At 50.4% G+C, this 27765-nt stretch overlaps 1 protein-coding gene across 2 annotated transcripts; it reads left to right on the plus strand.

The window, feature by feature from the left end:
• Positions 1-277: 277 nt before the first annotated feature.
• Positions 278-27765, plus strand: WDR91 (WD repeat domain 91). Of its 2 annotated transcripts, XM_057731830.1 has the most exons (15): positions 278-436; positions 1813-1992; positions 2557-2763; positions 4985-5068; positions 6063-6193; positions 7273-7438; positions 15500-15655; positions 17335-17528; positions 18138-18288; positions 19584-19678; positions 19790-19958; positions 22340-22448; positions 23215-23327; positions 24581-24778; positions 27236-27765. In XM_057731830.1, exons 1-15 carry the CDS (start codon positions 314-316, stop codon positions 27398-27400), a joined length of 2241 nt encoding a protein of 746 aa, XP_057587813.1. In that variant the 5' UTR covers positions 278-313; the 3' UTR covers positions 27401-27765. The 2 variants fall into 2 exon arrangements, with proteins under 2 accessions (XP_057587813.1, XP_057587814.1); XM_057731831.1 differs by lacking the exons at positions 23215-23327; positions 24581-24778.

A 27765-nucleotide genomic window follows, 5' to 3' on the forward strand; every position in this document is an offset into this window, starting at 1 on the left:
TCCAGCCCTACTTGACTTGGACGGCAGCCGCCACTTTCAATAACTCAGATGACAAAGCCGCCGGCCAGCGCTGCCAGTAAACCCCGGCGGGCTGTGCCTCTTTCATTTGCTCTTTCAGCTGGGTGATGGGTGATGGGAGCAGCGGGGCGGGCCCGGGGCGGGGCCACAGACGCTCGGCGCGGGGTGCGTGCGGGCTGGTAGGCCGGCCGCGGCTGGACGTCCTTGGCGCCCGCACCCGGCCCCGCCCCGCGCGGCCTCGGCCCCGCCCCTTCGTCCCTCGCCCGCCGCGGCCCCTCGCGGCGCTGGCGCAGCGATGGCGGAGGCCGTGGAGCGCACGGACGAGCTGGTCCGCGAGTACCTGCTCTTCCGCGGCTTCACGCACACCCTGCGGCAGCTGGACGCAGAGATCAAGGCGGACAAGGAGAAGGGGTTCCGGGTGAGGGACCGGCGGGCGCGGCGCGGGCAGAGGTGGCCCCCAGGGAGCCCGGGGCTGGCTCTCCCCCAGCACTGCCCTCGGGGGCGGGAGTGGCGCTGTCACCGCGCCGGGGGGACCGTCGACCTCAGTGCGTCCGGCAGTCGCTTGACAGATGAGGAACTGAGGCCCTGAGAGGGGATGTGACTTGCCTGAAGTTGCCCAGCGAGTCAGGAGCATCGCCGAGGCTGGAGCCCAGGTGCCCTGACTCCTGGTCCAGGGCTCCCTCCTCCACCCCAGCTTCCCAGCAGGTGCTGGCCAGTCATTGGCCAGGATGGCGATGAGGTTTTAGGAGCTAACGTTGAGTAGATGGTTGGGCTTCTGGCAACAGAAATACTCGAAAGTTGGCTTCCAATGGCATTGGGGGCAAAGAGGTCTGCAGCCCAACATGTTAGCTGGGTTCAAGTATCTGTCTGAAATGGCTTTGTCAGTGACTCATGGGCAGCTTTGCTTCACCACTGAGGAAGACCTTGTTGTACATTTGAATTCCCTGCTCGGACATGATTTTCTGTTGAGAAGTTCTTGGAATTTCTCTGTGTGTGATTTGTGTGTACGTTTGCTGGCTTCAGCTGGTGTTGGCAGGTAAATTGAGAGAGGCAGTGAGCTTAGCAGCAAGAACACTGGAGGGGAGTTAGGAGACCTGGGTTCTTGTCTTACCGAAGTTAGGGGCTACCTGGTGGTGGCAAAAGCAGATCATTTCAGCTCCCCGAGCCTCAGTGTCCTGATCTGTAAAATGGGGGATGTCGAAATGGTATCAGTATTCAGAGGCTTTTCCATCTTGTGTACTCTGGTATGATTGCTCCTCACAAGGTGGTGACTCCTTTGGCTGATGTTCTGAACAGCTGCCAGGACTTTGGTGGTGCTTTGAGGATTTGAAGGAGACAGTACATCTCACCGTGAGCTTTGGAAGCCTGGAATGGAGGAGCTAGGAGGAAAAGCATGGGGATTGTCTCACTCTGTCTTTTTTGCTTTTTGAAATCTTAGGTAACTGTGACCAGAGAATTGAAGTGACATTGCCAAGGTGGCTAGGTTAGAGGCAGATCCAGGCCCTGGACCCAGATCTCCTATTTCCTGGGCCAGAGTGCTTTTACACCTGAAATTTCCATGCTTGGTAGAGTCAAAATGCATATCTAACATCAGAAAAAAAGTTAAAAGCTATTACATTACTGTGTTTTGAAAATTTTATAGATCACTAACTTAAAGCAAAAAAAAAAAAAAAAAAAAAAATTTAACACCCAGAAGCCACAGCAAGAGGAAAAAGCTGTATTTACCCTGTGGAGCGAGGAGAGAATTCCCTTCTGTCCTTCACTGCCTTCTCCGTCCCATCTTTCTCTCACCAGGTGGACAAGATTGTGGACCAGCTGCAGCAGTTAATGCAGGTGTATGACTTGGCTGCCCTTCGGGACTATTGGAACTACCTGGAGCGTCGGCTCTTCAGCCGCTTGGAGGACATGTATAGACCCACCATCAACAAGCTGAAAACCAGCCTGTTCCGCTTTTATCTTGTCTACACAATCCAGGTGCTTTTGATTTAGGGATTTCTTGGCGGAGAGAGTTCTTTGACTCAGAAATAGTTTTTCTTTTAATGCCTAGGGACAGCTCTCTCTGTTACTCTGGGAAAGGGTGAAACAGTTACAGTGCAAATTATTTTTGACTGTTTTCCTTTTTTGTTTTTTTCCTTCGATCATCTGACTTGTCTTCCTCATTCCTATTTCCCCTCTCGTTTTAAACGTGTAAGCCTGGGTGGTGTTTTAAAGAACGTAAATAGCTGGACTAAAGTGTGAGTAATAAAGATTATGGCTGTCCTGGGGGAGTGAATCACTTAGATTATTTGAAAATCAACTAGGAATTAATTTTTAGGATGTCATTTATCATCAGGACTTTAGTTTAAGCCAGCTTCTTTGAAGTTACAGGGAACTTGAGAAAAGAGTGATTTCCTTTATTTTGTTGAGTTCATAGATCACGTTTGGCCACTTGCCCAGCAGGCCGATACTCAAAGGCTCTCTGCTATGCGGTGGTGAAGAATCTTACCTCTGGACTTCTGTCTCTTCCCCCTCCTTGCTACCTCCTCTGTGTCTTGACAGACAAACAGAAATGACAAGGCTCAGGAGTTCTTTGCAAAGCAGGCCATGGAGCTGCAGAACCAGGCCGAGTGGAAGGATTGGTTTGTCCTGCCCTTCCTGCCGTCCCCAGACACCAACCCCACCTTTGCTACCTACTTTTCTCGCCAGTGGGCCGACACCTTCATCGTGTCCCTGCACAACTTCCTGAGCGTCCTGTTTCAGTGCATGCATATCCTCTCGGCTGCCCGGGGCTGGGGGCCCAGGCTGAGGCAGCTGGACGACGTGATCAGTGGCTGCTGTTCTTAATGTCATCGTTTCTTCTGCAAAATGCCCTAGGATCATTGTGTTGTGTCACGTGAGGGGCTGGACAGACTGGTTATTTTGATCAGTGGGCCGGGGATCGTAATTCTTAGTCCTGCAGTCTGTTGCTGACTAGTGGACATGTGGGGGTGGGGACTGTACTAGCAGTGGCAGGTAGGAGCCCTCTAATAGGGCAGAGGGCCTCTCTCAGCAAACGCAGGGGCCAGTACCGAGCTGCTTTGCAGCGAAACCGGCCAGCCTGCAGAGCACCCTCTGTGCGCGCCCTGTGCCCATCAGGATTTCACTTGCTTTTGTTGGGATTAGGTAGCAGGTGAGAACACTTCTACGGCTGGAGCCTCCTTCCTGTATTAGTGCCTGGGTCACTCTCTCTACAGTGACCTCAGGGTCCCTCGACTTTATCAGAGGACAGGGCAGTTTTAAGACTATATGTGTGGATATTTAAGAGAGAGAGAGGATGTAAATAATTTACAGCCTACGTTATTTACTGTTTTGTTGTGGAAAGCCCAGGACATCCTCCTCGCTCGCCTTGCTCTCTAGCAGGAGTTCCACGGGAGGAGACGGGAGTCTGGTTTGAATGGGGCTGCCTGGTGAGGCCCTGATAAACTGGGCGTCGTGGAGGCCCACCCACCGTCGCCTTTTGGCCTCTGAGAGGGACATCTTATGGTGGAGGTAGGAAGGGAGCGTGGAGCATTTCCTTTTGTGCTGTGGTGCGTGTGAATTACACCCGTGCCAGGTTGGCCTTTTCTCTCCTCCTGTGGCTGCTCTCCATCCTGAGGGCTTTCTAACAAAACTAGCAGGGGGCCCAGCCCAGAGGTAGTTACGGCTTGACCCCGTGGGCCCTCTAGGGAAGTTTGCTTCCCCAGTACCCAGGCCCTGCCTGCTTCGTGCTCCTCCCAACTGAAGCTGTTTGAGGTGGTTGGGAAAGACTGACACCGTGACCCAGAATGTGGACGCTTGTAGGGTGGCAGTCTGCAGAAAGCTTGCTTCTCCTCGGTCTGAACCTGTGCCAGGGCGAGGCTCGGTCTTCTGAGGGGAAAGGCGAGTGGCCAGTCCTTCCGCCCAGCTGGTAGAGCAGCTGGCGGTGTGCCTGCAGAGCCACTGGCTGCTGGGCTGGCCTTTCGCTGGATGTCGCTGAAGCTTAGACTGGCTGTGAAGCCCTGAGGATACTAACTCTTTACTGCTGGCATTTGAGAGGAACCGTCAGGTTTGGATTTATGTCCTCTCTCTGGGCTAGCCAGGCAGGTTGTCACGTGTCCGTGAGTCTGTCTGAACAAAGCCAGGCCAGGCCCAGTGTCAAGTGAGAGACTCTTCGTAAAGCTGTGAGGAGCCACAGCACAGAGTCTTTACTGTGTGTCCTGTTCAAGGGTATTGCTATGGTGCCAAGAGTTTGGGAAGGGCTTTTAAAGTTTTGCAGGCAGGCTTATTTTTTTTTAATAGGTTTATTGAATTGTTTTATGTTATTGCAGAGTTTGTGATAGAATATATATTTTATTTTATTTTTTCTTTTTTTTAAAAAATTAATTTGTTGGCTGCATTGGGTCTTTGTTGCTGTACACAGGCTTTCTCTAGTTGCAGAGAGTGGGGGCTACTGTTCATTGCAGGGCATGAGCTTCTCATTGCGGTGGCTTCTCTTGTTTTGGAGCATGGGCTCTAGGCTCTTGGGCTTCAGTAGCTGTGGCACATGGGCTCAGTAGTCGTGGCTTGTGGGCTTAGTTGCTCCATGGCATGTGGGATCTTCCTGGAGCAGGGATCTAACCCATGTCCTCTGCATTGGCAGGAAGATTCTTAACCACTGTGCCACCAGGGAAGTCCCAGGATACATATTTTAATTGACTATTTTTTCCCAGCTTTGTTGAAGTATAATTGACAATTAAAAATTGTATATATTGGGGCTTCCTAGGTGGCGCAGTGGTTAAGAATCCGCCTGCCAATGCAGGGGACACAGGTTCGATCCCTGCTCCAGGAAGATCCCACATGCCACGGAGCAACTAAGCCTGTGTGCCAAAAAAAAAAAAAAATTGTATATATTTAAGGTATAAAGCTTGGTGATTTGGTGTATGTACACATCGTGACATAATCACCACAGTCAAGTTGATTAAAAGACAGGCTTATTCTTTAACTTGGTGCACCGGTTCCTGTGATCCTGAACTTTGACGCGGAGTGCCAGAGGACCAACCAGGTTCAAGAAGAAAATGAAGTTCTGCGCCAGAAGGTCTGTTCTGAACAACGCTTGCTCCTTGGGAAGTGCTTCTGCTTTTCGTGTGTGAAATTAGGTAGTGGCCGTGGAGGGCTGATTCAGTAGAGGAAAGCACTGATCTCAGATGAAAGTGAGTCACCAGAAAGGCAGTGTTGGGGACTTGGGGCCGTGACAAGTCTTTGAAAACCAGAAGCGAGGTTCATGTTTTAAGTCATGCAGCATGAACAACATAGTAACCGTGGTGAACTTTTAAGAGGAAGAAGACTCTATGCATCGATGTCACCTTATAGCTAACCTGCTTTCACAGTCTGCTTCCCACCCCCAGTGCTTTTCCACCCGTCCCTACATCTGTATAGTTTACAGCCCAGATATGATTTAATTGTTCTCAGCTAAACTAGGTTTCTCTAGTTTGGTAAAATGATAGCTCCAGGGGGCCCACACTGGGCTTTACATTTTGCCTCAGGGGCATTTCTCTAACCTTGAAATTAACATGTCTTCAGAAAGGGAGGAATTTTCAGAAAAAGGAAGGTTATAAGCTGTTTAGGGGTTTAAAGTTCTTGGGTTTGGGAAGGTGTGTATAATTTTCTTTAAGCAAAAGGTAAAAAATGCTGACCTTCGTTTAAAAAATTTTTTTCATCGGAGTTCCAAAGCCCAATTTTGTAGATTCCGAAGAGCAAAGCAGGATTGGGTGGAGCTATTTTTCTCAGTGAGTGAGTTCAGGAAGAAGCAAGTCAGATAATTAAAAAGGAAGCACGTCAAATGATAAAAAGAAAAAAAAAGTGGGTTTTGTATATTTAACAGTTTTTAGTTTTCTCACCTTCCTGTAGTCAAGTAATAGCAGCCTCACCCATTTCTCCAGTCTGCAGAGAGTGAGACAGGCACCCTGAGGCTGAGAGCAAGTGGCCTTTGCGCCCGTGTGGTTGGGTTTTGGATGTGATGTGTCTAATCTTCCCCAGGGGAGGGAGAGCTAGGTGAGATCCCTGTCTAACTCACCTGCACCTCTACATAGCTGTTCGCACTGCAAGCCGAAATCCACCGACTGAAGAAAGAGGAGCAACAGCCAGAAGAGGAAGAGGCCTTGGTCCAACACAAGTTGCCTCCTTACGTCTCTCACATGGACCGCCTGGGGGACTCGGAACTGTGAGTGTGTGCTGCGCCCCCTCCTCGCCTCTGTCCCCCGTGTGCTCCCCTCCTCCTGGCAACGACTTGGAATTGCTCACTGTTCTTGTCTGAGCTTTCTGAGTCAGGGCTCCCGGTCCTCTAGTTGCCTCCCACCTCCCAGCCTCTGGGCCTGCTCCGCTAGGGACCTGCACATCTGGATGTGCGCAGTTGGGGTTAATACACACGAGCCGCTGTCCTGAAGCCCTGGGAAGATTCTGTGCCCTAAAAGGAGAGCCTCTTGGATGACAAGATTGCCAACCACAGGTTGGATGCATTTCTCCTTAAAAGCATGCTCTTGTCTCAGAGTTTGGAAAGGTAGGCAGGTTGGGAGAGAGGTATTTGAACAACCTTAAAAAAAAGTCAGGTAAAGCCGAAGACCCAGGCGATGAGAATAATAGCAGTTGAAGAGACGCAGGCACCGCAGGTCACAGAATTAATGATTGGTGAGTCAGGATGCAAACCCAGGCAGACAGATTCCAAACCTACATGTGGCCAGGTACTGCAGCAGATGAAACTGCTCTAGTTTCTGAGCTAGCGCCCTCCGATGGAAATAAAGTGCAAGCCAAAAATCAAACAAAAATCTTTAGTAGCTATGTTAGAAAAAAATTAATTTTAATGATATATTTTGTCTAGCCTAACTTTTCCAAAATATCATTTTAACATGTAATGAATATAAACAAAGATATTCATGAGATGTCTTTTTCACACTGAGATTTGATTTCCAATGTGGACTTTATGCCTCCAGTACATCTCCATTTGGACTAACCACATTTCAGGTGCTCAGCACCACACGTGGCCAGTGGTTATTAGACAGCGCTGCTCTGAGCTTTGCCATGGCCTTCAAAGAAGAGCCTCAGCCTTCACCATTGTGCCAGTTAGCCTGCCGGCTCCCTTTATACAAGAATAGCACCAAGCATCACACCACCTTAAAGCCCAGGCGTGCGCACCTGGCCAGGGCCCTGGCCACTGGCAGCGTCCACAGCCCGGGAGGTCTGTGCTCTGGGTTCTCCCAGGTCCCCCTCCAGCGCCGTGGCCTTGTGCTGTGTCTGCCTGTGCAGAGCCATGGTGTGCAGCCAGAGGACTGCTTCGCTCTCCCAGTCGCCTCGCGTGGGCTTCCTGTCCTCACTGCTGCCTCAGAGTAAGAAGAGCCCCTCAAGGTTGTCGCCTGCCCAGGGCCCCCCTCAGGCTCAGAGCTCAGCCAAGAAGGAGTCCTTTGGTGGCCAGGTAAGCGCAAGCCCTGCCTTTCTGACTCTTGCCGGGAGGCTCCGACATCCCACTTGTCAGCTGGAGACTTGTCTGCCCTCCCTTAGGACCTGCACGTGGAGGGGTGGTTGGTGGCAAGAGGCAGTATGCTCTGAAGGGTCCCTTCCCTTTTTCTCATAAATTTCCTCCAAATCATGAGTGCTTATGACTGGGGTTTGGTTACTCAAGCGTGAATTCAGGCGATTCTGGACTTTTAAATTTTTGGTGATATAAAATAGCGTGTAGGTAAAGACTAAATTAAAGTTACTTCTAGATCAGTGTAGTATTTCTTTTACAAGTTGTTATTTCCTGATTCTGCAAAGGATTTTTGCTACTTTTCACTTTTATAGGCACTTACAAGAGAATTTCTTTTATGTCAGCCTGTATCCAAAATTGAGTAGTTTTCCGAGCAGAGATGGTCAGAATTCATTGCTTTCAGAAATGCTGACCAGAGGTAAACTTTAACAGACCCACAGTTATGCTTTATTGCTTGGGTAAGGACTATTTCCCTTTTAATATTTATTAGTTGCCATCACCTCTGCCTTCCTCTCCTGCCACTCTTGGCTTGAGAACAACTGCAAGTGATGCAGCAGTGTGGGCCTGCCTGGGGAGACAGGGGTCCGCCCCAGGGCTGCTATTGGGATGTCGGGGCGTTTAGCACAGCACTTGGGTTTCGTACTGTTGTTGACGTGTGGACGCTGAGCAGGACAGCAGGGAAGAACGAGCCTGGGCTTTGGAGTTAGGCAACTGTGCCTTGTTTATCATCCTGGTTCAGATTGCTTAAATTCATCCTACTTCACTTGGGATGACAGAATATTCATTCCCTAGGGAGAGAGTTATTGGAGCTGATATGAGAGCCCTTGGTATATGCAGTGCCTGGCGGGTTATAAGTGCGCAATACCTTTTAGTTGTAGTTGTTGTATCTGGGAAGGTATTGGCCTACTGGGTATTTGAGTCAGTTCTGAGACCTAAGGTGGCAGCGATGCAGAATGACTGCAACCTTAGCATCCAGGGGGTTTGGGGCATCAGAAATCAATCATGGTTATTCTACGACTGTTTTTTTTTTAATTTGAACCTTAAAATTAGAATTCCAGTTTTGTAGAATGTGGCTAAGTTTTATTGTTTGCTTTGCAAATCTCTTTCACTGTGCAAGATTTTTTTTTTCTACAAATTTTATATTTTTTAATTAATTTTTATAAATTTATTTATTTATTTTATTTATTTATTGGCTGTGTTGGGTCTTCGTTGCTGCACATGGGCTTTCTCTAGTTGCTGCAAGCAGGGGCTACTCTTCATTGTGGTGTGCGGGCTCCTCGTTGTAGTGGCTTCTCTTGTTGTGGAGCTCGGGCCCTAGGTGCGTGGGCTTCAGTTGTTGTGGCACATGGGCTCATTAGCTGTGGCTCACGGGCTCTAGAGCACAGGCTCAATAGTTGTGGCACACGGGCTTAGTTGCTCCGTGGCATGTGGAATCTTCCCAGGGCAGGGCTCGAACCCGTGTCCCCTGCATTGGCAGGCAGATTCTTTACCACTGCACCACCTAGGAAGTCCTGTGCAAGATTTTAGAAGTGTAATAGATGATGTATGGAGTGCTACGTCCCTTGAGATGTGCATGGAATGATGAAATTCAATTTCATTAACTTAAAAGGGAGTATGGAGACGGAGTCTTTGGGCTTAAGCCTATGGCCTTTATCTTTACGTGTTCAGGCACTGTGTCCTATGGTGAGGGTGAAATGGGATTGGAAATTTTTTTGTGCAGTTCATGTCTGGGAGACAAAGGTAAGATGTGTAATTTGCAGCCAACATTCCTTACTTTACCTCTAAAATATATTCAAACAAATTTTGTGTCACTGTGTGGCATGTTAACAGAGCAAAAGTAGCCCTCTTTCCGTTTCCTGAAGGGAGATGATAAATATCTACAGTCTGAAAAATCCAGTGGTTGGGTCACTTGTTTTTTTATTGATATATTTGACTCAGCGGGGTGTTTCAATTCTAAAAATAACTAGTATATTTGAGATTCAAGAAAATCATAGAATTTTAGAGTTGGAGGAAGCTTAAAGGTTATCTGGCCCACCCTCCTATTGCGTAGAGGGCCACATTCTCTGATTGATTGCCTCCTGTTCGGGGAGCTCATTGCTTGTATATGTGGGATGTTTGCCTGTTTGGAAGTTGTTAGTTGAAACCTCTTATGATTTTTATTCACTGATCTTAGCTTTGCCTTTGAGCTATAACACGTAGAATAAGGCTTCTGGTTAGGACTACCCTTCCTGTCCTTTCCATGCTAAGCACTATGTTCATTCCTTCCTTTCTGCCCAACTGTTCACCCAAGTGGCCTGATTTCTAGACCCCTCACCATCCTGGCTCCCTTCTTCCAGGAGGGACATTTGAATTTTTTAATTCCTCTATACAATCGATGGCCAAATTTGAGTTTAGAATTCAAGATGTTCTCTTACCAATACCAAATGCAGTTCGTTGTATGATCACTTCCTGTGATTTTAATAATATATTGCTTTTAACGCAATAGAAAATGACATTGGTTTTTTAATAAGCCAAGACGCTTTGTTAGCACATATTAAGATTATTTTTTTCCTCACTACTACCGTGCCAGAGCGCCCTCTTTCTTTTTTACTCTTAATGAGCAAACAAAACAACACAAGTTGTGTTATTAAATTAGCAATACATAAAATGATAGGCTTTCCCACTTATGTACAGCACTGTAAGTTTCAGTCACATCAGCATTTTGCCCACTTGTAATCAGTCGCTGTGACTGTTGTTATCCCTGAAAAGTTCATTACATTATAGATGTAAAGTCTCGGGTGATACATTCTCTGTGCTTGCAGTGTGAATCTGGAGGCAGACTTTTAGAGACAAATGGAAGTAGCTGTAAAACCACACTTCCCAAACTCTTCTGGGATCTCTATTACAGAGGCCCCCGTGCGCATCTCCTCAGCAGGCACCTCCACTGCAGTTTTACCCCATTCTCACCTCCAGTAATCATTCTCCTCCTTCCACACCCACTCAGTCAGCTTGGGACTGCCAGGGGGAATCATGGTTATTACAGAGATAACCTCTAATTGGCTGTAGTGTAAAGAAAGCAAAGCATCCACAGACTTCTGTATTTGTAATTCTTATTAGTATCAAATTACCTCGTCGCTTACCTGACATCAGCCGTAAGAATGCTGCCCTTGGGGCTGTTTCCATGGGTCTCAGCAGGATGGGGAAAGGGAGCCCTCTTCCCTGTATTTCATCCTGTAATTTCTGTGTTACTAGGGCCTGCCTTCTGGGTGGCTTTATTTTGCTTCAGGTGAGGCCAAATTACTGGAACTTATTCTCTGTTCCATTTGGACGACTGCCTGGTGAGCTCTATTCAGGCCACCAAAAATGAATTTAGAACCTTCTCTGGAGTGAGAAGTGAGAAGATCAAATGATAAAACATAGGTTAAGATGTCTCTCCTGAACTACAGAAGACGGGTAGATTATGATAGAATGTGACAATATAATTTGGACCATTGGAAGTTATCTGAATCCAGTAGTTAAGATTTTTATGACATTTTCTCTTAAAACAAAACAAAATAAAACTTTCAATGACTGGTTGTATCACAGTGAACATTTATTTAAGTTACATGCATTTGTAGCTAGACACAAGTTTACCTTAACCTACTTATTTAGGTGTTCGGTGGATGGCTGCATTCATTAGCTTTTAGCATGCTAGTGTTTTTTCTTGAGGTTTACCCTTCTTTTGTAAATAACTTAGATATAGTTTAAGGAGACGCGCTCTCTAAGCCAGATCTGATAGGTCACCCCTAGGTCTATAGCTCTTTTGGTCTAAACTACCCTATCATTATAAAGATAGTTCTTCTTAATTTATTGCAGTGTCTTATGTTAATGCCTATTTGAATTTTCATTTCGGAGTACTGTCCAACCCCCAACCTAATGATATACTGGACAACTTCCTTACCATATTGACTCAAGAGGGAAGTACTGCTTTTGTTCTTCTTAATGTTATAATGTACTTGCTGCGGAAGTGTTACAAGTGGCTTTTGTGTCAGCTAGAGGAATTTGAAGTCTGTCCTCAGTCTCTGTATTCCATTTGTTTGGGCCAATTGAATTAAGCACTCTTAACCCCACGTCTTGGAAAAGGAAAAGACACCACATATCAGGTGTAGCGGGTGAGTAAGGAAAGACAGGAGTGCCACCAAGTGCCTGACCCTCCTCTGCAGCCTTCCCCACCTTTGGCCCCAGAGTGGGATGCCCCTGTGGCCCATACTTTCCTTGGGAATGCATGCAGTATTACATGGGTTCTTTTCCCCTTTCTTCTCAGGTTTCCAGTTTAAAGATCTCTCGGTCAGGTCAATAAGTCTGTCAAACCTGAGTCATAGTTGTGCCAAGCTGCTCGAGACCTCCGTGCTTGCCAGGATCCTACTGTTTTGGAAAACAGCTGTCAACCCTGGAAGCTGATTTTCCTTCTCCTCTCAGCACTGTTTCCGTAGCTAGGTATGGAGTTCCCATAGCTGCCTTTGAGGTTCAGAAACATGGCCTCGCTGCAAGTTCTTCTTTTGTCTTTTCTATCAAAATATTAGAGCTTTTGGAGACATGTTTTGGAATTCTTCATTTCTAATTTTATTTATTTGAGTCCCCTTTTTTTTTCTTGGTAAATCAAGGTAAAGTTTTGTCTATTTTGTTTAACTTTAAAAAAAACCCAGCTCTTAGTTTCATTGATAATTTCTATTGACTTTTTAGTCTATTTCCTTGTTTTCCACTCTGATCATTGTTATTTCCTTCCTTCTACTAACTTTGAGCTTCATGTATTCTTCTTTTTCTAGTTCCTTCAGGTGTAAAGTTAGGTTGCTTACTCGAGATCTTTCTTTCTTAATGAGGTGTTTGTTATTACAGACTTCCCTTTTAGAACTGCATTTGCATAAGTTTTGGTATATTGTGTTTCCATTTTCACTTGTCTCAAGATATTTTTTGATTTCCCTTTTGATTTCTTCTTTGACCCATTGGTTGTTCAGGAGCATGTTGTTCAGTCTCCACTTATTTATGAATTTTTTAGTTTTCTTCTTGAATTGATTTCTAGTCTCATCCATTGTGATGCTCGCTATGATTTCAATCTCCTTAAATTTATTAAGACTTACTTTGTGGCCTAACATATGATCTGTCCTGGAGAATGTTCCACGTGTGCAGGAGGATGGAATATTCTGTAAATGTCTGTTAAGTCCATCTGATCTAATGTGCAGTTTAAGTCCAGTGTGTCCCTGGTGATTTTTCTGTCTGGATGATCTATCCATTGGTGAAAGTAGAGTATTGAATTGAGTACTATTATTGTATTGCTGCCTATTTCTCCCTTCAGGTCAGTTAATATTTGCTTTATATATTGAGGTGCTCTGATGTGCATAAATATTTACAAATGTTATATCCTCTTGTTGCAGTGACCCCTTTATCATTATATAATGGCCTTCTTTGTCTCTTATTACAGTCTTTGGCTTAAAGTCTATTTTATCTAATATAAGTATAGCCTCCCCTGTGGAATTCTTTAGTCTGAGCAGTTTGCCCTATGGATCAGTAGATATAGGGAGGAATTAATAGATTTGTGTAATGAAGGTTGGGACCCTTGGATCACCTCCTAGGGAGTGAACCACCCCTCACCTGACTACCCACCCTGGGACTGTGTGAGGGACCATGGTTACCTCAGGGCAACTTCTTACTTTTGGGAAGGTAAGAGAAGTCATCTTCCACTTTCTAAAACTATGGGACTGTTCAGTGTTCCATGGGCCATGGGATACTTCTCAAGAATGGCTGGGGACTTCCTAGGTGGCGCAGTGGTTAAGGATCTGCCTGCCAATGCAGGGGACACGGGTTCAATCCCTGCTCCAGGAAGATCCCACATGCCGCGGAGCAACTAAGCCCATGTGCTACAACTACTGAGCCTGTGCTTTAGAGCCCGTGAGCCACATCTATTGAGCCCATGTGCTGCAACTACTGAAGCCCACGCACCTAGAGCCCGTGCTCTGCAGCAAGAGAGACCACAGCAATGAGGAGCCCGCGCACCACAACGAAGAGTAGCCCCCACTCACCGCAACTAAAGAAAGCCCGTGCACAGCAAGAAAAGACCCGACACAGCCAATTAAATAAATAAATAAATAAAATTTTAAAAAAAGAAAGAAGAATGGCTGGGAAAAAAAAAAAGAATGGCTGGAAGCACTGAAAGAAGGGCCTTATCTTGGTTGTTATTTAGCTCCAGGATTATGGAATTTTTATTATTTTTTCTCTTCAGTGTCACCTTCTTCCATGTGCTCCTGTCATGGTTTTGCTTTCTTTAGGTTTCTCAGAGCCTGAGGCCGCTGTCAGATCTATGTGTGAATTCTGGTTCTGTCAAGTTCTCCCTGTGTAAAACAAGTAACTTAACTTCTCTGAACATCTGCTTTCCATGTTAAAATAATGCCTCATCTTTAAGGGAATGTCTGTAGGGTTCTTAGCATGGCACCTTACATATGGGAAATGCTCAATGAGTAATATATGTTGATGTTATTATTGTTGTCGGTTTTCGTCTTAGGTTATTTTTTTTTAAATCTTGACTAAGAACTTTACTTTTCCCCAAATAAGTCAGAATTCAGAGAATCAAATACTCTCTCTAGAGAAAATGTCTGTTACAAGCACAAGTAGATACCGCTGGAGGTCGCCTCAGACAGAAAAACAAAAATAGCCAGTCCTGTGTAGGTCAGCCCCAGTTAGGCTCCAGGTAAACTAATAGCCTTTAAAATTTCCTTTCTTAACTGTTCACATGGCTCTGGGGTCCCAAGGAATCTATGTTAATCATTTTGTTTAGTGTTAACATAAAAAATAACCAGTCGAAGAACTAGAAAGCCACAAGTAGACTCTGGTTGACTTTATTCTCTTTACTTAGGACTTGTGTACAAATGGCTTGTGAGGAGGTTGGCCTCAAACCTGAGTGGCTGTTTGTATCCATATCCCTATGCTAAGAGTGTAAAAAAAAAAAAAAAAAAAAAAAAAAGGGTGTATGTGTAGTGGGGTAGGAGTGTGACCTACAATTTGTGGAAATACAGTTGGAAAAAGAGAACCCAGCCAGATAATCTGGAAAGGTGATGAGGTGGCAGCTCCTTTTTAAAAAGCTCTAGATTTGGGGCTTCCTAGGTGGCGCAGTGGTTAAGAATCCGCCTGCCAATGCAGAGGTCACGGGTTCGATCCCAGCTCCAGGAAGATCCCACATGCCGCGGAGCAACTAAGCCCATGTTCCAAAAAAAAAAAAAAAAAAAGCTCTAGATTAGGAATCTTCAGTCTCCGTGGGGATGGGAATTACTGAGTTCATTTGCTGTAACCTTGGTTGACTTTATCTCACTTGCTATGAGGAGGAGCCATAAGATGCCAGTTTCTCTCATCCAGTTTACCTTGCTCAAAAGTCCTGAGTTTCCAACAATTTCTGTTAAGACTTTCTGGTTGCCTGGTAATCCTTTCCAAATACCTCAATATTTGTTAATATTGGCTGGCTTAGTCATGGTCATTTGGCCCCAAACAAGAGAGGGTATTGTGTTCCTTTTCCCCTCCAGAGGGGTGATTTTATTTAATTTTTATTAATTTTATTAAATTTTTTTCCTGTATTTCCCAAACATATAATTGCTTGTAAATGTTTATAACACCCAGCGTAGGGCCTGATCTGCCTCATAACCATCGCTTAGTAAGTGCTAAGCTAAATACAGTTAATTACTCCTATTAGATCAAGTAGATATACGTGTATCTACCTCCAGGTGATAGATGTGGCAGGTGGAGAAGTGCGGGGGACCTGTCCTCTCAGGATGGGGGAGTGGGGAACAGAAAGGAGGAGGTCCAGACTGCTTATGTTTTGCCCTTCACTTTGCTCATGGGCTGCAATAGTAACATTTTAACTGTCTCTCAGCACAGCCCGGGGGGATCCTTACCCAGGAGTAAGGGTAGAGTCCATTCCTTGGTTCTCGCTCCCCTGCTGACCCAGGTATCATGGCCTGGACCCAGGCAGGAAGAGACTTCACAGCCTGCTGTCTCGCCCTCCAGACCACCAAGGGCCGGGAGCCAGCGTGTGCGCCCAAGGAGGGGAAGAGCCTCTTCAGTGGGCTGGCCACCGGGGAGTCCAGCTGGTCACAGCACCGGCAGCGGCGCCTGCAGGACCACGGCAAGGAACGGAAGGAGCTCCTCTCCATGACTTTGCAGGTACGGCTCGGCCTCGGTGTCTCACAGACGCCCGCGGGGACGCCACACACCTAGAGGGACATGGGAAATGGGCTGCGGGGGGCAGTGCAGGGCCCGCTCTCACCTCTCTTGAGTTCTTCTGCTGTGTAGAGTGTGGTTTTGCCTAACTGGGTTTAATTGCTTGCACTTTGGTTGTTTTGTTGCAAAACAGTCTGGCTCTCCAGGGATCCCTCTTCCCGATGTGGTGTTTCCCTAAACAGGGGCCATAAAATGCTGGCCTCTGAAGATGCTCCCAGAAGATGAGCTTGTGAATAATTGGTGTGGGATCCCTTGCACGCTCGGTCCTTCCCTTAGGTTAACTGTGCACGCTAGCACATCAGGGGTGCTCAGAGTCGGTGGGAGAGAGGCCTGTTTCCCTTGGTGTAATCCAGAATCACAGGATCCCTTTCTCCCGCACTCCCTGCTGGAGTCGCTGCCCCGAGGGCCACGTGCCCACACAGCATCTCCCTGCGGCCCAGGCACTTGCCACGCTGAGTTCGGGGACTCCTCTCACTAGTGAACATGAGCTGGGGTCTGCTCTTCCTGGTGGTATAAGCTGCTTCTGCTTCAGTCACATACTCTGGATTGAAGGCAAAAGTCCGAGCGATTTATTGCCTAAGTCACCTTGTTGACCATTGAACTAATGGAGGCTGCTTGCCTGTTTTGAAGGCATTTGTGGCGCTAGCGGTTCTGTACTGGTTCCAGTTGGATCGCACAGACCCTTACGGCTCAGATCTCAAAGTCATCTGTGCTGTAGGATTAAAGGTGCAGCTGAGTTCAGCCACTCCTGTAAGGCACCGCTCTGAGCTTGGAGGTCTCTGTTCCTCTGTTATTTTATTTTTGCTGTAGAAGTGCTCTTTCTGGGACCCCGAGGAGTGATTAGAGAAGGCTCAGGAACCAGGAGGGTGGTAGAGAGCGCCCTGGCCTGGGTTACGTCTGGGTGAGCAGGTAGTCATCGTGGTGGCCGACACGTAGTGCCCCAGGGAGGCAGAGACGGCCAGCTGCAGCCCGCCAGAGTGGCAGGGAGTATGGGGTGCGATTTGGTGCCCGCCTCGCTCTGGCTCTGTTGCTGTCCTCAGGTCTGTCTTTGTGCCTGGCCAGTCCCCCCAGTCTCTCAGGACCCCTTCCCAGGAGGAGGTGCTGGTTGGCGTGGCAGCGCACTGGTGCAGGCCAGGCTTACCTCTGACTGACCTGGCTTCACAGCCATGTCCTGCCCCGGGCCAGCTCTTGATCTTAGGCAAGTTATTTAACTTCTGCTTTCAGTCTTAGTTTCCACAGCTGTAAAGTGGGGTTAGTAATAGGATCAGAAATGGTTTGGGGGAGCTGTAATGAGACAATCTATTGTAGTCCCAGTGCCTGACGTGCAGTAGGCACTCGCTCACTGATTCTTGCCGTCCTCAGCCTGCTCTGTCCAGGTGGTGCGTGTCCTGAGTCTCACCAGCCCACACGCCCTCCGCAGGGCCTGCAAGAGGAGCAGGGTCTCTAGGAAGGGGCTGCTGGCAGGGCAGGCTCTTACAGTTCAGAGCTCTTTCTCCTAGACCCCAGACCCCCAGGGTCCTCCCCCGAGGGCTGTGGCCCACAGTGTGTCCCCAGACGTGGGGAATGGCGGGGCCCAGCGCAGACCCCTCGCCGCTGACGTGTGCCCCCTTTGCTTGGCGCAGTGTGCAGAGAAGAAGCCCGAAGCTGGTGGCCCGGAGGCAGAGCCCTGCCCGGAGCTCCACGTGGAGGCACTGGAGACGCTGACGCGGGCCCCCACGGCAGGCCCTGAGGGTGGGGGGGTCCGCCCTGAGCAGCCGTTCATAGTGCTGGGGCAGGAGGAGTACGGAGAGCACCACTCCTCCATCATGCACTGCAGGTGGGTGCCGGGCCGGGGCCAGGGCCCTCCGGGGAAAAGGCTGGTGTCGTGGCGTGGTGGCTGGGCTCCCGGGAAGCCTGGGTTTTCAGGCTGTGGGGTGAGGGTGTGGCAAGCAGGATGATGAGGGATAACAGAGATGCAGATGGTGGGATGGCCCCCGAGGGACCGTGGTCGCCCCTAAACTGTCGGAGGAGGGCTGGACAGCTGCCGTTGGGGTCCTGCCGAGAGCTGCTGTTGGCCAGGTCAGCCTCTCCACTCCTTGTGACCCTGGAGTGTAACGTCCAGAGGGTAGGGGATTCCTTACTCTGATGGACGTAATGGGCTCTGGAGCCGTGATGGAGGAGGCGCTCAGTCTCCAGAGACCCCCAGGGCCAAGGGTGGGGCTGCCTGCATCTTGCCCGCAGGGCTCAGCATGTAATAGATGCCTTGTAAGTAGTTGTCAGACAGATGAATGAATGAATGTTTCTGGGAGTAGTCCATGCCTGTCCTTGGAGTGTGGGCATTTGACTCTCAGCAGGAGAGTCAGAAAAGCAGTCCTCTGGGTGCCGCGGAAGATGACGGCGGACTAAGGCAGGGATGCTGACAGCATCCCTCTTTCTCTCATCCTAGAGTGGACTGCTCGGGGAGGAGGGTCGCCAGCTTAGACGTAGACGGGGTCATCAAAGTGTGGTCCTTCAACCCCATCATGCAGACCAAGGCATCCTCCATTTCCAAGTCACCGCTGCTCTCTCTAGAGTGGGCCACCAAGCGGGACAGGCTGGTGAGTGGTCTTGCCTGTTGTTGGATCTGCGGTCGCAGCAGAGAACTCCCCAGGGCCCTCCCCAGCGGCTGCAGCACCACAGGCCTCGTTGGGGCCATCAAGCCCAGCGTCTCCCTTCTCTCTCTCACTGGGAATTCAGGGACCACACATCCAGGACGGTCGCAGCAGCCTCCTGTCTGGAGGTTGCTGGATTAACAAGAATTGGAATTAGACGGCAGTGGGACCCTGTCCGATGACGGAGGCCCTCTTCCTGGGTGTGGTGGTCGGGCTCGTTTTTCCATCTCCCCGGGGAGAGACCGGCCTGTGCCCCTGTTCTCCCTCTCCAGCTCCTGCAATCCCTGCATGCTTCTGACGAGCCCCCACGAAGATTCTCAGCTGCCCCTCCTCCTGCTGAGACCCCTCCCAGTGCCAGGCTGGAGGGGCTGTGTCCTACTCTGGGGCTCTCACAGGGCTCACACAGTGGTGTTAGCACAGTGTGCTTTTTCCTTCTGGACTTTACTAGCTGAGACAGAGTTTGTAGTTAAGGAGATAAAGTGGATTTATAGTTTTTTTGTTCCTCCACTGTATTCCATTTTGGAAGGGAGCATACCCAGTAGGCCAAGGAGCAAACCTTGTTTTTTAATAATTTTTGGCAACTTCAGGAATTATCCTTATGGCACTAGGACCTCAGGGCTTACCCTGTACCAGTGTCAGTTTGCTAGGTGAATGCTGAGGCCGTATGCTAGGGAATATTCCTGGGGGACACCCTCAGACCCGCTTCTGGTGCTTTCTTCTGGCTGTCCTTGTTATTGTCTTTGAAGTTTTCACCAAATAAATCACAAGGATGGCCTTCTCTATTTTTTCTGGAGGTCTTTATAGGCTCAGAGCCAGAGCTGTTCCTAGGACACACAAATGGGGCTGTCACCCAGCCCCAGGACCACGTGGGGCCAGTGCCCAGGGAGGTGGTGGTGGATCAGGACCCGGAGGTTAGGACTGCCATAGCTGGGATTTCAACTGGAAGACAGGGATGGCGGGCAGAGGGTCTCATTTCCAGCTCTACCTGCCATGATACCTCTCTCCCGTTCCACAGATTCCTTTTGCACTTTTGTTTCTGTTCGGTCAGCTCTGATGTCTTTAAGTTTTAAATGACGTCTGTTTTAGCCAGGTTTCCCCTGAACTAGCTGGAGAAGTGGAGGCCGGCCTCACCCCGAAGGCTGCCCCGACCTCACAGGGGTGGGCCTCGCCGCTCAGTGGGCCTCCCTGAGCGGACCTGACCCCCAGCTGTCCTTCCCTCCTCCCGGCCCTTCCCATTCCAGCTCCTGCTGGGCAGCGGTGTGGGGACCGTGCGCCTCTATGACACGGAAGCCAAGAAGAACCTCTGTGAGATCAACATCAACGAGGATATGCCCCGGTGAGCTGGAGGCCGCGCCCCCGCCCGCTGTGCTCGGCGGGGCCTGCCCTGGCCTTGGCTGAGCCTCCTCCGGGCGGCCGGAGCGCTGACCCGGCCCCGCGTGTGTTGCAGCATCCTGTCTCTGGCGTGCAGCCCCAGCGGCGCCTCTTTCGTCTGTTCCGCCGCGGCCCCGAGCCTCGCCGCCCACCTAGACATGTCAGCGCCAGACGTGGGCAGCAAGGGCACCGACCAGGTTCCCGGCAGGCTGCTGCTGTGGGACACGAAGACCATGAAGCAGCAGGTGCGGGCCTGCGCCGCGGTCTCCCGGGGCTGGTCGCGCTCACGGGAGGCTTCTGGGCTCTGGTCCGTCTTTGCTTTGCGCTCCTCACATCTTGATTTGTGAGGACATTTCAAAGTGTAAGTGCTGAAAAGTCGTAATATTCTAATTGGGCAGATGGCTGGCAACCAGAGCTGCTCAGAATCATGCCACAGATTTAGAGTTCACACACAGCCTCCTATCGGACCATTTTGGCTTATTTAAATTTTTTTAATTTAATTTTTTTTTAAAGAACACTGGCTTTTTTGTTTTTTTCGGGGTTTTTAGCATTATTTATTGTTTTTTGGCTGCGTTGGGTCTTCGTTGCTGCATGAGGACTTTTCTCTCTAGTTGTGGCGAGCAGGGGCTACTCTTCGTTGCTGTGTGCAGGTTTCTCAGTGCAGTAGCTTCTCTTGTGGAGCACGGGCTCTAGGTGCACGGGCTTCAGTAGTTGCAGCACACAGTCTCAGTAGTTGTGACACATGGGCTTAGTTGCTGCACAGCATGTGGGGTCTTCCCGGACCAGGGATCGAACCTGTATCTCCTGTATTGCCAGGCAGATTCTTAACCACTGCGCTACAAGGGAAGTCCCAAATATTTTTTAATATTTAAAGAATTCCCTTCCCTTCCCTCCCCTCCCCTCCCCTCCCCTCCCCTCCCCTCCTCTCCTTCCTTCCGAGCAGTTTCAGGCTTACAGTAAAATTGAGAGGAAGTTTCAGAGATTCCCCACATATGCCATCCCCACACATGCACAGCCTCCCCGCTACCAGCCTCCCCCACCAGCGGAGCGCATCTGTGAGAGTTGATGCACCTGCACTAACACATCGTCACCCAAAGTCCATAGTTTACATCAGGGCTCCGTCTCAGGGGTGTGCATCCTGTGGGTTTGGACAGATGCGTAATGACATGTACCCACCATTACAGTGTCATAAAGGGTACTTTCCCTGCCCTAAAAATGTCCCGTGCTCCATGTAGTCTTCTCCCCTGCCCCCAGCCCTGGCAACTGTGGATCTTTATACTGTCTCTGTAGTTTTGCCTTTTCCAGAATATCATATGGTTGGAATCAGACAGCCTTTTCAGGTTGGCTTCTTTCACTCAGTATTATGCATTCAAGTGGTTTATTTTTCAGGAGACAACGAGAGTCCCCTTCTCACTCCCTCTTAATTTAGAATTGCATAAAAATTGCAGCAGCAGCTAGAAGCAGTGAGGACACAGGCATATTCTTAAGAAATAACAGTCTTAAGAAAGCCTTCATTCACACAGGGCCAGTGGCTCACCTTCCCCAGGAGCGGAGGACCCGTTCCCATCAGAACAGGAGCAGACGCTTGCAGCTGTGACCCTGCATCCCGGGAGCTTCCATGCTGTTTACAGTCGCCTGTTTAAAAGCAGTGGTGTTTCCTACTAGAATTAGTTTTGGTGAGGCCCTTACGTGCAGCAGCTTGTTTCGTGCTGGTACTGGACACTTGAAGAGTCCCTGTCTTGTTGGTGGCTGTGTCTCAAGTGTTCTGTTTGTGACTTTCTGCGTCTGCCTGTGTCTTTTCCCAATTGGAAGCCTCGTCGGTCTCTCCAGCTGGCCAGGGCCACCCCAGGATGGCCACCCTGCCCCGTCAGTTCTTCCTCTCCAGCTTCCTCGTCCTGGCAAATGCGTCCCACTGAGAAACCAGCCTTCTCCCTCACCCTGCAGTCAGTCCAGGAGCAGACATTGTCAGTTCCACCTCCAAAACCAGTTTCCAGTCTGAACACTCCTCTCCATCTCCGGGGACGCACCTGCTAGCACCCCTTCAGCTGGACAGCCACTGGACGGCTCCCACCATGGCGCCCACCCGCCCACCCGCCACACTGCACCTGAGGGATGGGCGGCCGCGGAGGCACCTCCCGCCCCTCCGGGTTTCCCATCCACACTCCCTGGAGCCCCGCGTGTCTGGCCCTCCCCGCTGCTCCAGCCTCCTCCTCCCGCAGCCACACGCCCTTCCTGCATGCTGTCCCCTCTCGGGAGGGTTCCTACCCTGCTCCGTCCAGCTGACACCTGTCCTCCGGCATCTCGGAGCTGCGCCCCCTTAGACCACCCAGCTCGATCAGGGTTTTTTTTTAATCTTGTTAGTTTGTTCTAAGGGACTTGTCATGATTTGTAATTTTATGTTTACGTGTTATTTTTCAATTTTTCATTACATACTGAATACATAGAAGAGTATTGAAATCGTAGGTGTGTGGAATCACGAGAAGAACCGTAAAATGAGCACCTCCCTGCCATCACGATTTACGATACTTTTCTGCTCTGGCGTGGCCTTCCTGAGTCTTGGAACCTGTCTTGAAATTTGGTGTTTTTACTGTCTTACATTTTAAAATTCAGTGTGTGCTTTTTCCAGCTCCAGTTCTCCCTGGACCCGGAGCCCATTGCCATCAACTGCACAGCCTTCAATCACAACGGGAACCTGCTGGTCACGGGGGCGGCTGACGGCGTCATCCGGCTGTTCGGTACGCAGGCGTGCTCATGGCAACCCAGGTCCCCTCCTCACGTGTCCCAGGCAAGGGAGCTGGACTTCTGCCGGCTGGGCTCGAGGCTATTGCAAAACCCCAGTTCAGGATGCTCATGATAGCACTTAACTTTGGTCCGAGTCTGCTGTTTTCAGGACCTCCCTAATCACCTTGAACCTGGTCCGTGTCGGTGGACACGGGAGGGTGGAGCTTAGCTGTCCTCCAGTCCTGAGCCTTTGGATCTGAGTTCTCATGGCTTGAGTGAGAGCCAGGAGGACGTGCGAGAGTAATGCTGTCCTGTCCTCTCGGTGCGGCCACTTCTCTGTCCCCATGACAGCAGTGTGCGGCAGCAGGCTGTTTAAAGTGCCCACGCCAGGCCTGTCCCAGGACACCAGAGTCAGAGGGTCTGGGAAGGCCCTGGGGACTGTATCTTTAACCCATTTCCAGGGTGACCTGGTGGGAAGTTACACTGCCCTCCTGAGAAGGACTAGGGTGCCCTGCTAGACTTACAGGCTCCCCTTATGAGCTTGGGCTCTGCCCAGGGATTCCTGAACCTGATTTTTGACTCAGTGAAAGAAGCTTCCATTTAAGATAGGTTAACAGAAGACTAGGCGCAGCGGAGGAGAGAACTGGTAAACTGAAACACCCCATGCCCGCTCTCCACCCGGGGTCACTGGGCAGTGGGCGGGTGAGAGGTGCCTGCTGCTGGGGGCAGATGCCTCCCCAGGGCCGGGGCGGGAATCCTAGCGGCGTCTCGCTGCCTCAGACATGCAGCAGCACGAGTGCGCTATGAGCTGGAAGGCCCACTGCGGGGAGGTCTACTCCGTGGAGTTCAGCTACGACGAGAACACCGTGTACAGCATTGGCGAGGACGGGAAGGTAGGTGGGAGCGGGACTGGGGTCGGGGAGCTCCCTTCCTCTGGCCTAGGCGTCAGAGATCCTGGAGGTTACCAGAAGTAGCACCATGGGCTGGCTTCCGGTCCTGACCGTACCTTTTACTCGCTCTGTGACCTCAGCCTCCCTCAGTTTTGTCACCTGTAAAATAGGGATGAAAATAGTAACCGGTCTCAGAGGCTCTTTGTGAGGTTTACTGAGTTCCGTGGGAGTTGACTGTTCTTATGAAAGGGGAGGACCCACATGCTTCCTCCTGGCTGTGGCAAACAGGGCTCATTTCACTGACCCACCCAACTCAGTGGGGTCCCGATGGGGCCAGAATGTACTTCAGTGAGCTTGGTCATCGGGTGGTCACAGCGTGGATGTATAGAGTGTGCTGGGGCTGGAGACAGCTTCGCCCAGACAGGCTCAAGAAATGTAAAAATGAAGCGGGGGAAAAAAGTAAAAATAAGTGCTCCCTTTTAGGGTCTCTGTGGAAGGATACATGAGGATCCTTGGAAAGGGAGCTGGGGCCGGCAGAGCTGGGAGAAACTTGCTTTTCACGTGTGCCCCCTTGTATGTTTTGTACCGTATGCGGTCCACCTGTATCATCCCCTGAAGACAGGAATTACAAAATGAATCCTTCCTTTGGAAACTAGGAGAAGGGGTTTTTAAATCAAAGCTTGACTTCCGGTTTATTTGAGTAGGATTCTCAGTACGCGGTGGTCCCCCGCAGGCAGCCGGTCCCTGGGGTGGGCCGAAGGGCTGTCTGCACCACGAGACGTGAAGCTCAGCTTGTACTCCACGGCTCGTGTCGCACGGACCGCACTGCTGAGAAACTGGAAGTGTGTGTGGAATTTGTCCTGTTTTTAAGAAAAATCTAGTTGGGTTCTAACCCAGCTAGTAACGTGAATAATAAAAACAGCGACAAGCCGTCATAATAGCAGTCCTGGGAGCACCGCCCCTGCCTGAGAGGCGGGAACCCAGGCGGAGGCCGCTGCCTGCCCTCCTCCTCTCCTGGAGTCAGGCCAGAGAGAAAGTTCAGACTTGGACATGAAGCGACTGACTCTTTCTAGATTTTCTTCCCTTAAAAAAGTGTGTTGGGAAGAGTTGGGACTGGGCGGTCACGTCACTGCCTCTCCTGGGGCCCGTGGACCCGCCCCTCTTCCCTGGGGCCCCTGCCTGCTCCTCCCGCCGGACCCGGGCGGGGGCCGCGGCCGCCCTGCTCAGGGCTCTGTGCTTGTGCTTTGCGGTTGCAGTTCATCCAGTGGAACATCCACAAGAGCGGCCTGAAGGTGTCTGAGTACAGCCTCCCCGCCGACGCCACGGGCCCCTTCGTGCTGTCTGGTTACAGCGGCTACAAGCAGGTTCAGGTCCCCCGGGGCCGACTCTTCGCTTTTGACTCGGAGGGGAATTACATGCTGACGTGTTCTGCCACGGGGGGTGTCATCTACAAGGTACCTGGGGGGGGCGGGGGGCGGTAGGGAGGTTCCTCCCCGGAGGTCTGGGCCCGGTTGAGCTCGGGCTTCCGTCCCAGCCTCTGTCCCGATCTCTGTCCCTCCCCGATGGCCGTGGGGAAGCCTCTGACCTGGGATGGTCAGCACCTGGGCCTGCTGGTGGCAGGCTGGCTTGGGAGAGCAGGCGGGAGTGGGGACGGGTGTGACGTCCTCCTCTCTGCTCACCCATCACTGTCCTTCGACAAGACGCTGTCCCTTTCCGGCCCCCCTTCCTTGTGAGTAATACCAACTATAGGAAACATCAAGAACTAGGCAGAAGGGCTGTGTGTTGGTTTGGGGAAATACATCCCAAACAGGGGAGCACCTGGGTGGTCTGTTGCAGTCACTCTAATCTGGTGTAGATTTATTGCTCATGGGATGTCACGTGGGTTAGGGACAGTACAGTCCATGGCTGGGACAGAAATCCGGGGGTGTGATTTGTCACACGGGATGTACATTCTCCACTCGGCCTTGTCCCTCCGTTTATCTGCTTATTTTAATTCCCATGTCACAACCTGTCTGGTTCATGTACTTTTTTTTGGATATATAATTGATGAAATGATAAACCTCTCCTATTTTACCAGTGTTACCAAATAGACGGGGGGCGAGGATTTGGGTTGTGGCCTAAGCGCATGGTTCTGCTTGCACGTTTCCGTGTGAATTCAGTTCTGAGCCTCAGGGCTCGCTCTTTGCCGGCGGTGTTTGGTCTGTAGGTAGGAAGTGTCGTGGAGTGGGATGCTGTTTCTTGGGGCCTCCGCGCTCGCCTCACAGCCAGTGGGCAGCCCGTGCTCTGGACACAGCTGCCTGCGGGCGTGGCCCTGGCCCTGGGCCGTGTACACAGGAGACGAAGCGTGTGGCCCGGCATTCCTGGGGTTCACACTCAAGTTAGAAGGAGACACGGGCATCGACAGTGAGGACAGTGAGGGGCTGAGGGCTCCAAGGGAAGGAAGCCGGGTGGAGACCAAGTCCCCGGGGAGGACTGGGGAGTGGGGGCTGTCTGAGAATTTGAGGCCTTTGGAGGAGGAGGAGGAGTTGGGAGGTCAGGGAGGAAGGCGGGCTTTGGGGCCCCACGGGGCAGAGGGGAGCAAGGGCACACGGTGGGGTGAGGGGGAGGGGGGCTGCTGAAGTGGGAAGTAAGGAGCCTTCTGGACTGTTGACCTTGAGTGTGGCACCAGGAAGCCTGGGTTTGCTGTCACCCAGGCTCCTCTTTTCTACAAATGATGATTCGGGAGGCTCTTGCCCTGTCCTTAAAAATTAATTCCATAATTAATTTTTACTTATTTATTTAAATATATGTATTTTAAAAAATCATTTTGTAAGTTTTATGGAGGTACGGTTGACAAAAATTATATATATTTAAGGTATACAGAGTGATGGTCTCATATAAAGCTCCATAACTTCTTGTAATTGCTATTGGGAGATATTGTAAAAAGCTTTCTGTTTACAAGCCTAATTTTATTTTATTATTTAGATTTAGTTGAGGTTCAGATGGGCTCTCCTTTGCTCTCTGTATGGTTATGTGTGTGTATATATTATTTTATTTTCAATTGTGCAGGCTTTGTCATTTGTCCTGATCAGTTGATGTGGTTTGCAGTAAGGCTTTCTCTATAATTAATGGGTTGAAAGATTTTGCTCTATCCCCTTTAAAAAAATGTCAAAAATGGGGTCTGATTACTTAAGGAATATAATGACCTTCAGGTCCCATTTTTATAATCTGTAAACAATTTATGATTTTTAAAGACATTTTCTCCGCAAAGGCTTCACGCTTCCTCTCTCTTGCTCACGGATGTTACATGTAGCTGGACTGATACTCAGGCTGCTCCGGGTTCCCCTTCCTTATTACCTTCTGACCCCTCACACCTGTGCACACGAGTCCTGGATGGCGGGTGCTGGGGGCGTGGAGGAGAGCGGTGTTTGTGCCCTGACCCAGGGCCTCCCAGCGCCAGCCCGGCTGTGGATGTGTGCCGGCCCAGGGCAGGGGAGTCACCAAGATCCTGCCCTCCTGCCCTCCTGCCCCTGGTGTTCCCTGGGGGAAGCAGACGTAAAACAAAGAGGCAGATGCAGGCCAGGAGGCCAGGAGCGGTAGCTGGTGCCAGAAGAGAACACCGGGCGTGAGCAGAAGGCATCATGACAGCGCGTTAAAGGTGGCAGAGAAAATTGTGTCTTTCAGAGCGTATTAGGGACTTATTTTCCAGTTCAGTTGAAGGAGTAACTGTAGTTGGGAAAAGAAGGTATTTCCTGGTCCGAGCAACGAACCTGAGACTTTCTGCGAAGGGGGGCATGTGTGCCTGGGCATGTCCTCAGCTTGGGGAGGCAGCCCCCAGGCGCGAGGCCGTTTGCCCGTTGCGCGGGGATAAAGGGGGTGTGTTTGTGAGCGGTGCCTGATGATGTAACCTCGTCTCTCCTGTCCCCTTGCAGCTGGGCGGGGAGGAGAAGGTTCTGGAGAGCTGTTTGAGCCTGGGCGGCCACCGCGCCCCTGTGGTCACTGTGGACTGGAGCACGGCCATGGACTGCGGGACCTGCCTCACGGCCTCCATGGATGGCAAGATCAAGCTGACCACCCTCCTGGCGCATAAAGTCTGACGGGACCCGCCCGGAGGGTCACCCACGGAAGCAGTGTTATCCTGGGAAGCTGGCAGAGACGACACGGGAGGACAGGACCCTTCCCGGCTCCCTGCCAGGGTGGGGAATCTTCAGGGAGACACTGCCCCGGGGGCTCGGACTCTGTCCAGCCGCCTGACGGGAACGGGAGCCACGTGGAGCGCTGGCACATGTTCCCCGGACATCGGCTCGCTGGGCTGTGCCAGGAGCAGGCTCCAGACGGCGGGAGGGAAGCTCAGGAAGCGGGAGAAGCGTTGTGATGGCTGCTCTGTTGGCCCAGAAGAGATCGAAAGTATTTTGTATATATTTGCTCAGTTTTCTTTTTTTAAAAAAGAATGCTCTTGTGG

The sequence above is a fragment of the Hippopotamus amphibius genome, chromosome 4, assembly GCF_030028045.1.
Source record: "Hippopotamus amphibius kiboko isolate mHipAmp2 chromosome 4, mHipAmp2.hap2, whole genome shotgun sequence".
In the NCBI taxonomy this organism is placed as follows: Eukaryota; Metazoa; Chordata; class Mammalia; order Artiodactyla; family Hippopotamidae; genus Hippopotamus; species Hippopotamus amphibius.

Coding starts and splice junctions, on each gene's coding strand:
- WDR91 (XM_057731830.1), top strand. CDS start 314: ATGGCGGAGGCCGTGGAGCGCACGGACGAGCTGGTCCGCGAGTACCTG. Junction 1,993..2,556: donor ATCTTGTCTACACAATCCAG/GTGCTTTTGATT, acceptor GTGTCTTGACAG/ACAAACAGAAATGACAAGGC. Junction 19,959..22,339: donor CGAAGACCATGAAGCAGCAG/GTGCGGGCCTGC, acceptor TGCTTTTTCCAG/CTCCAGTTCTCCCTGGACCC.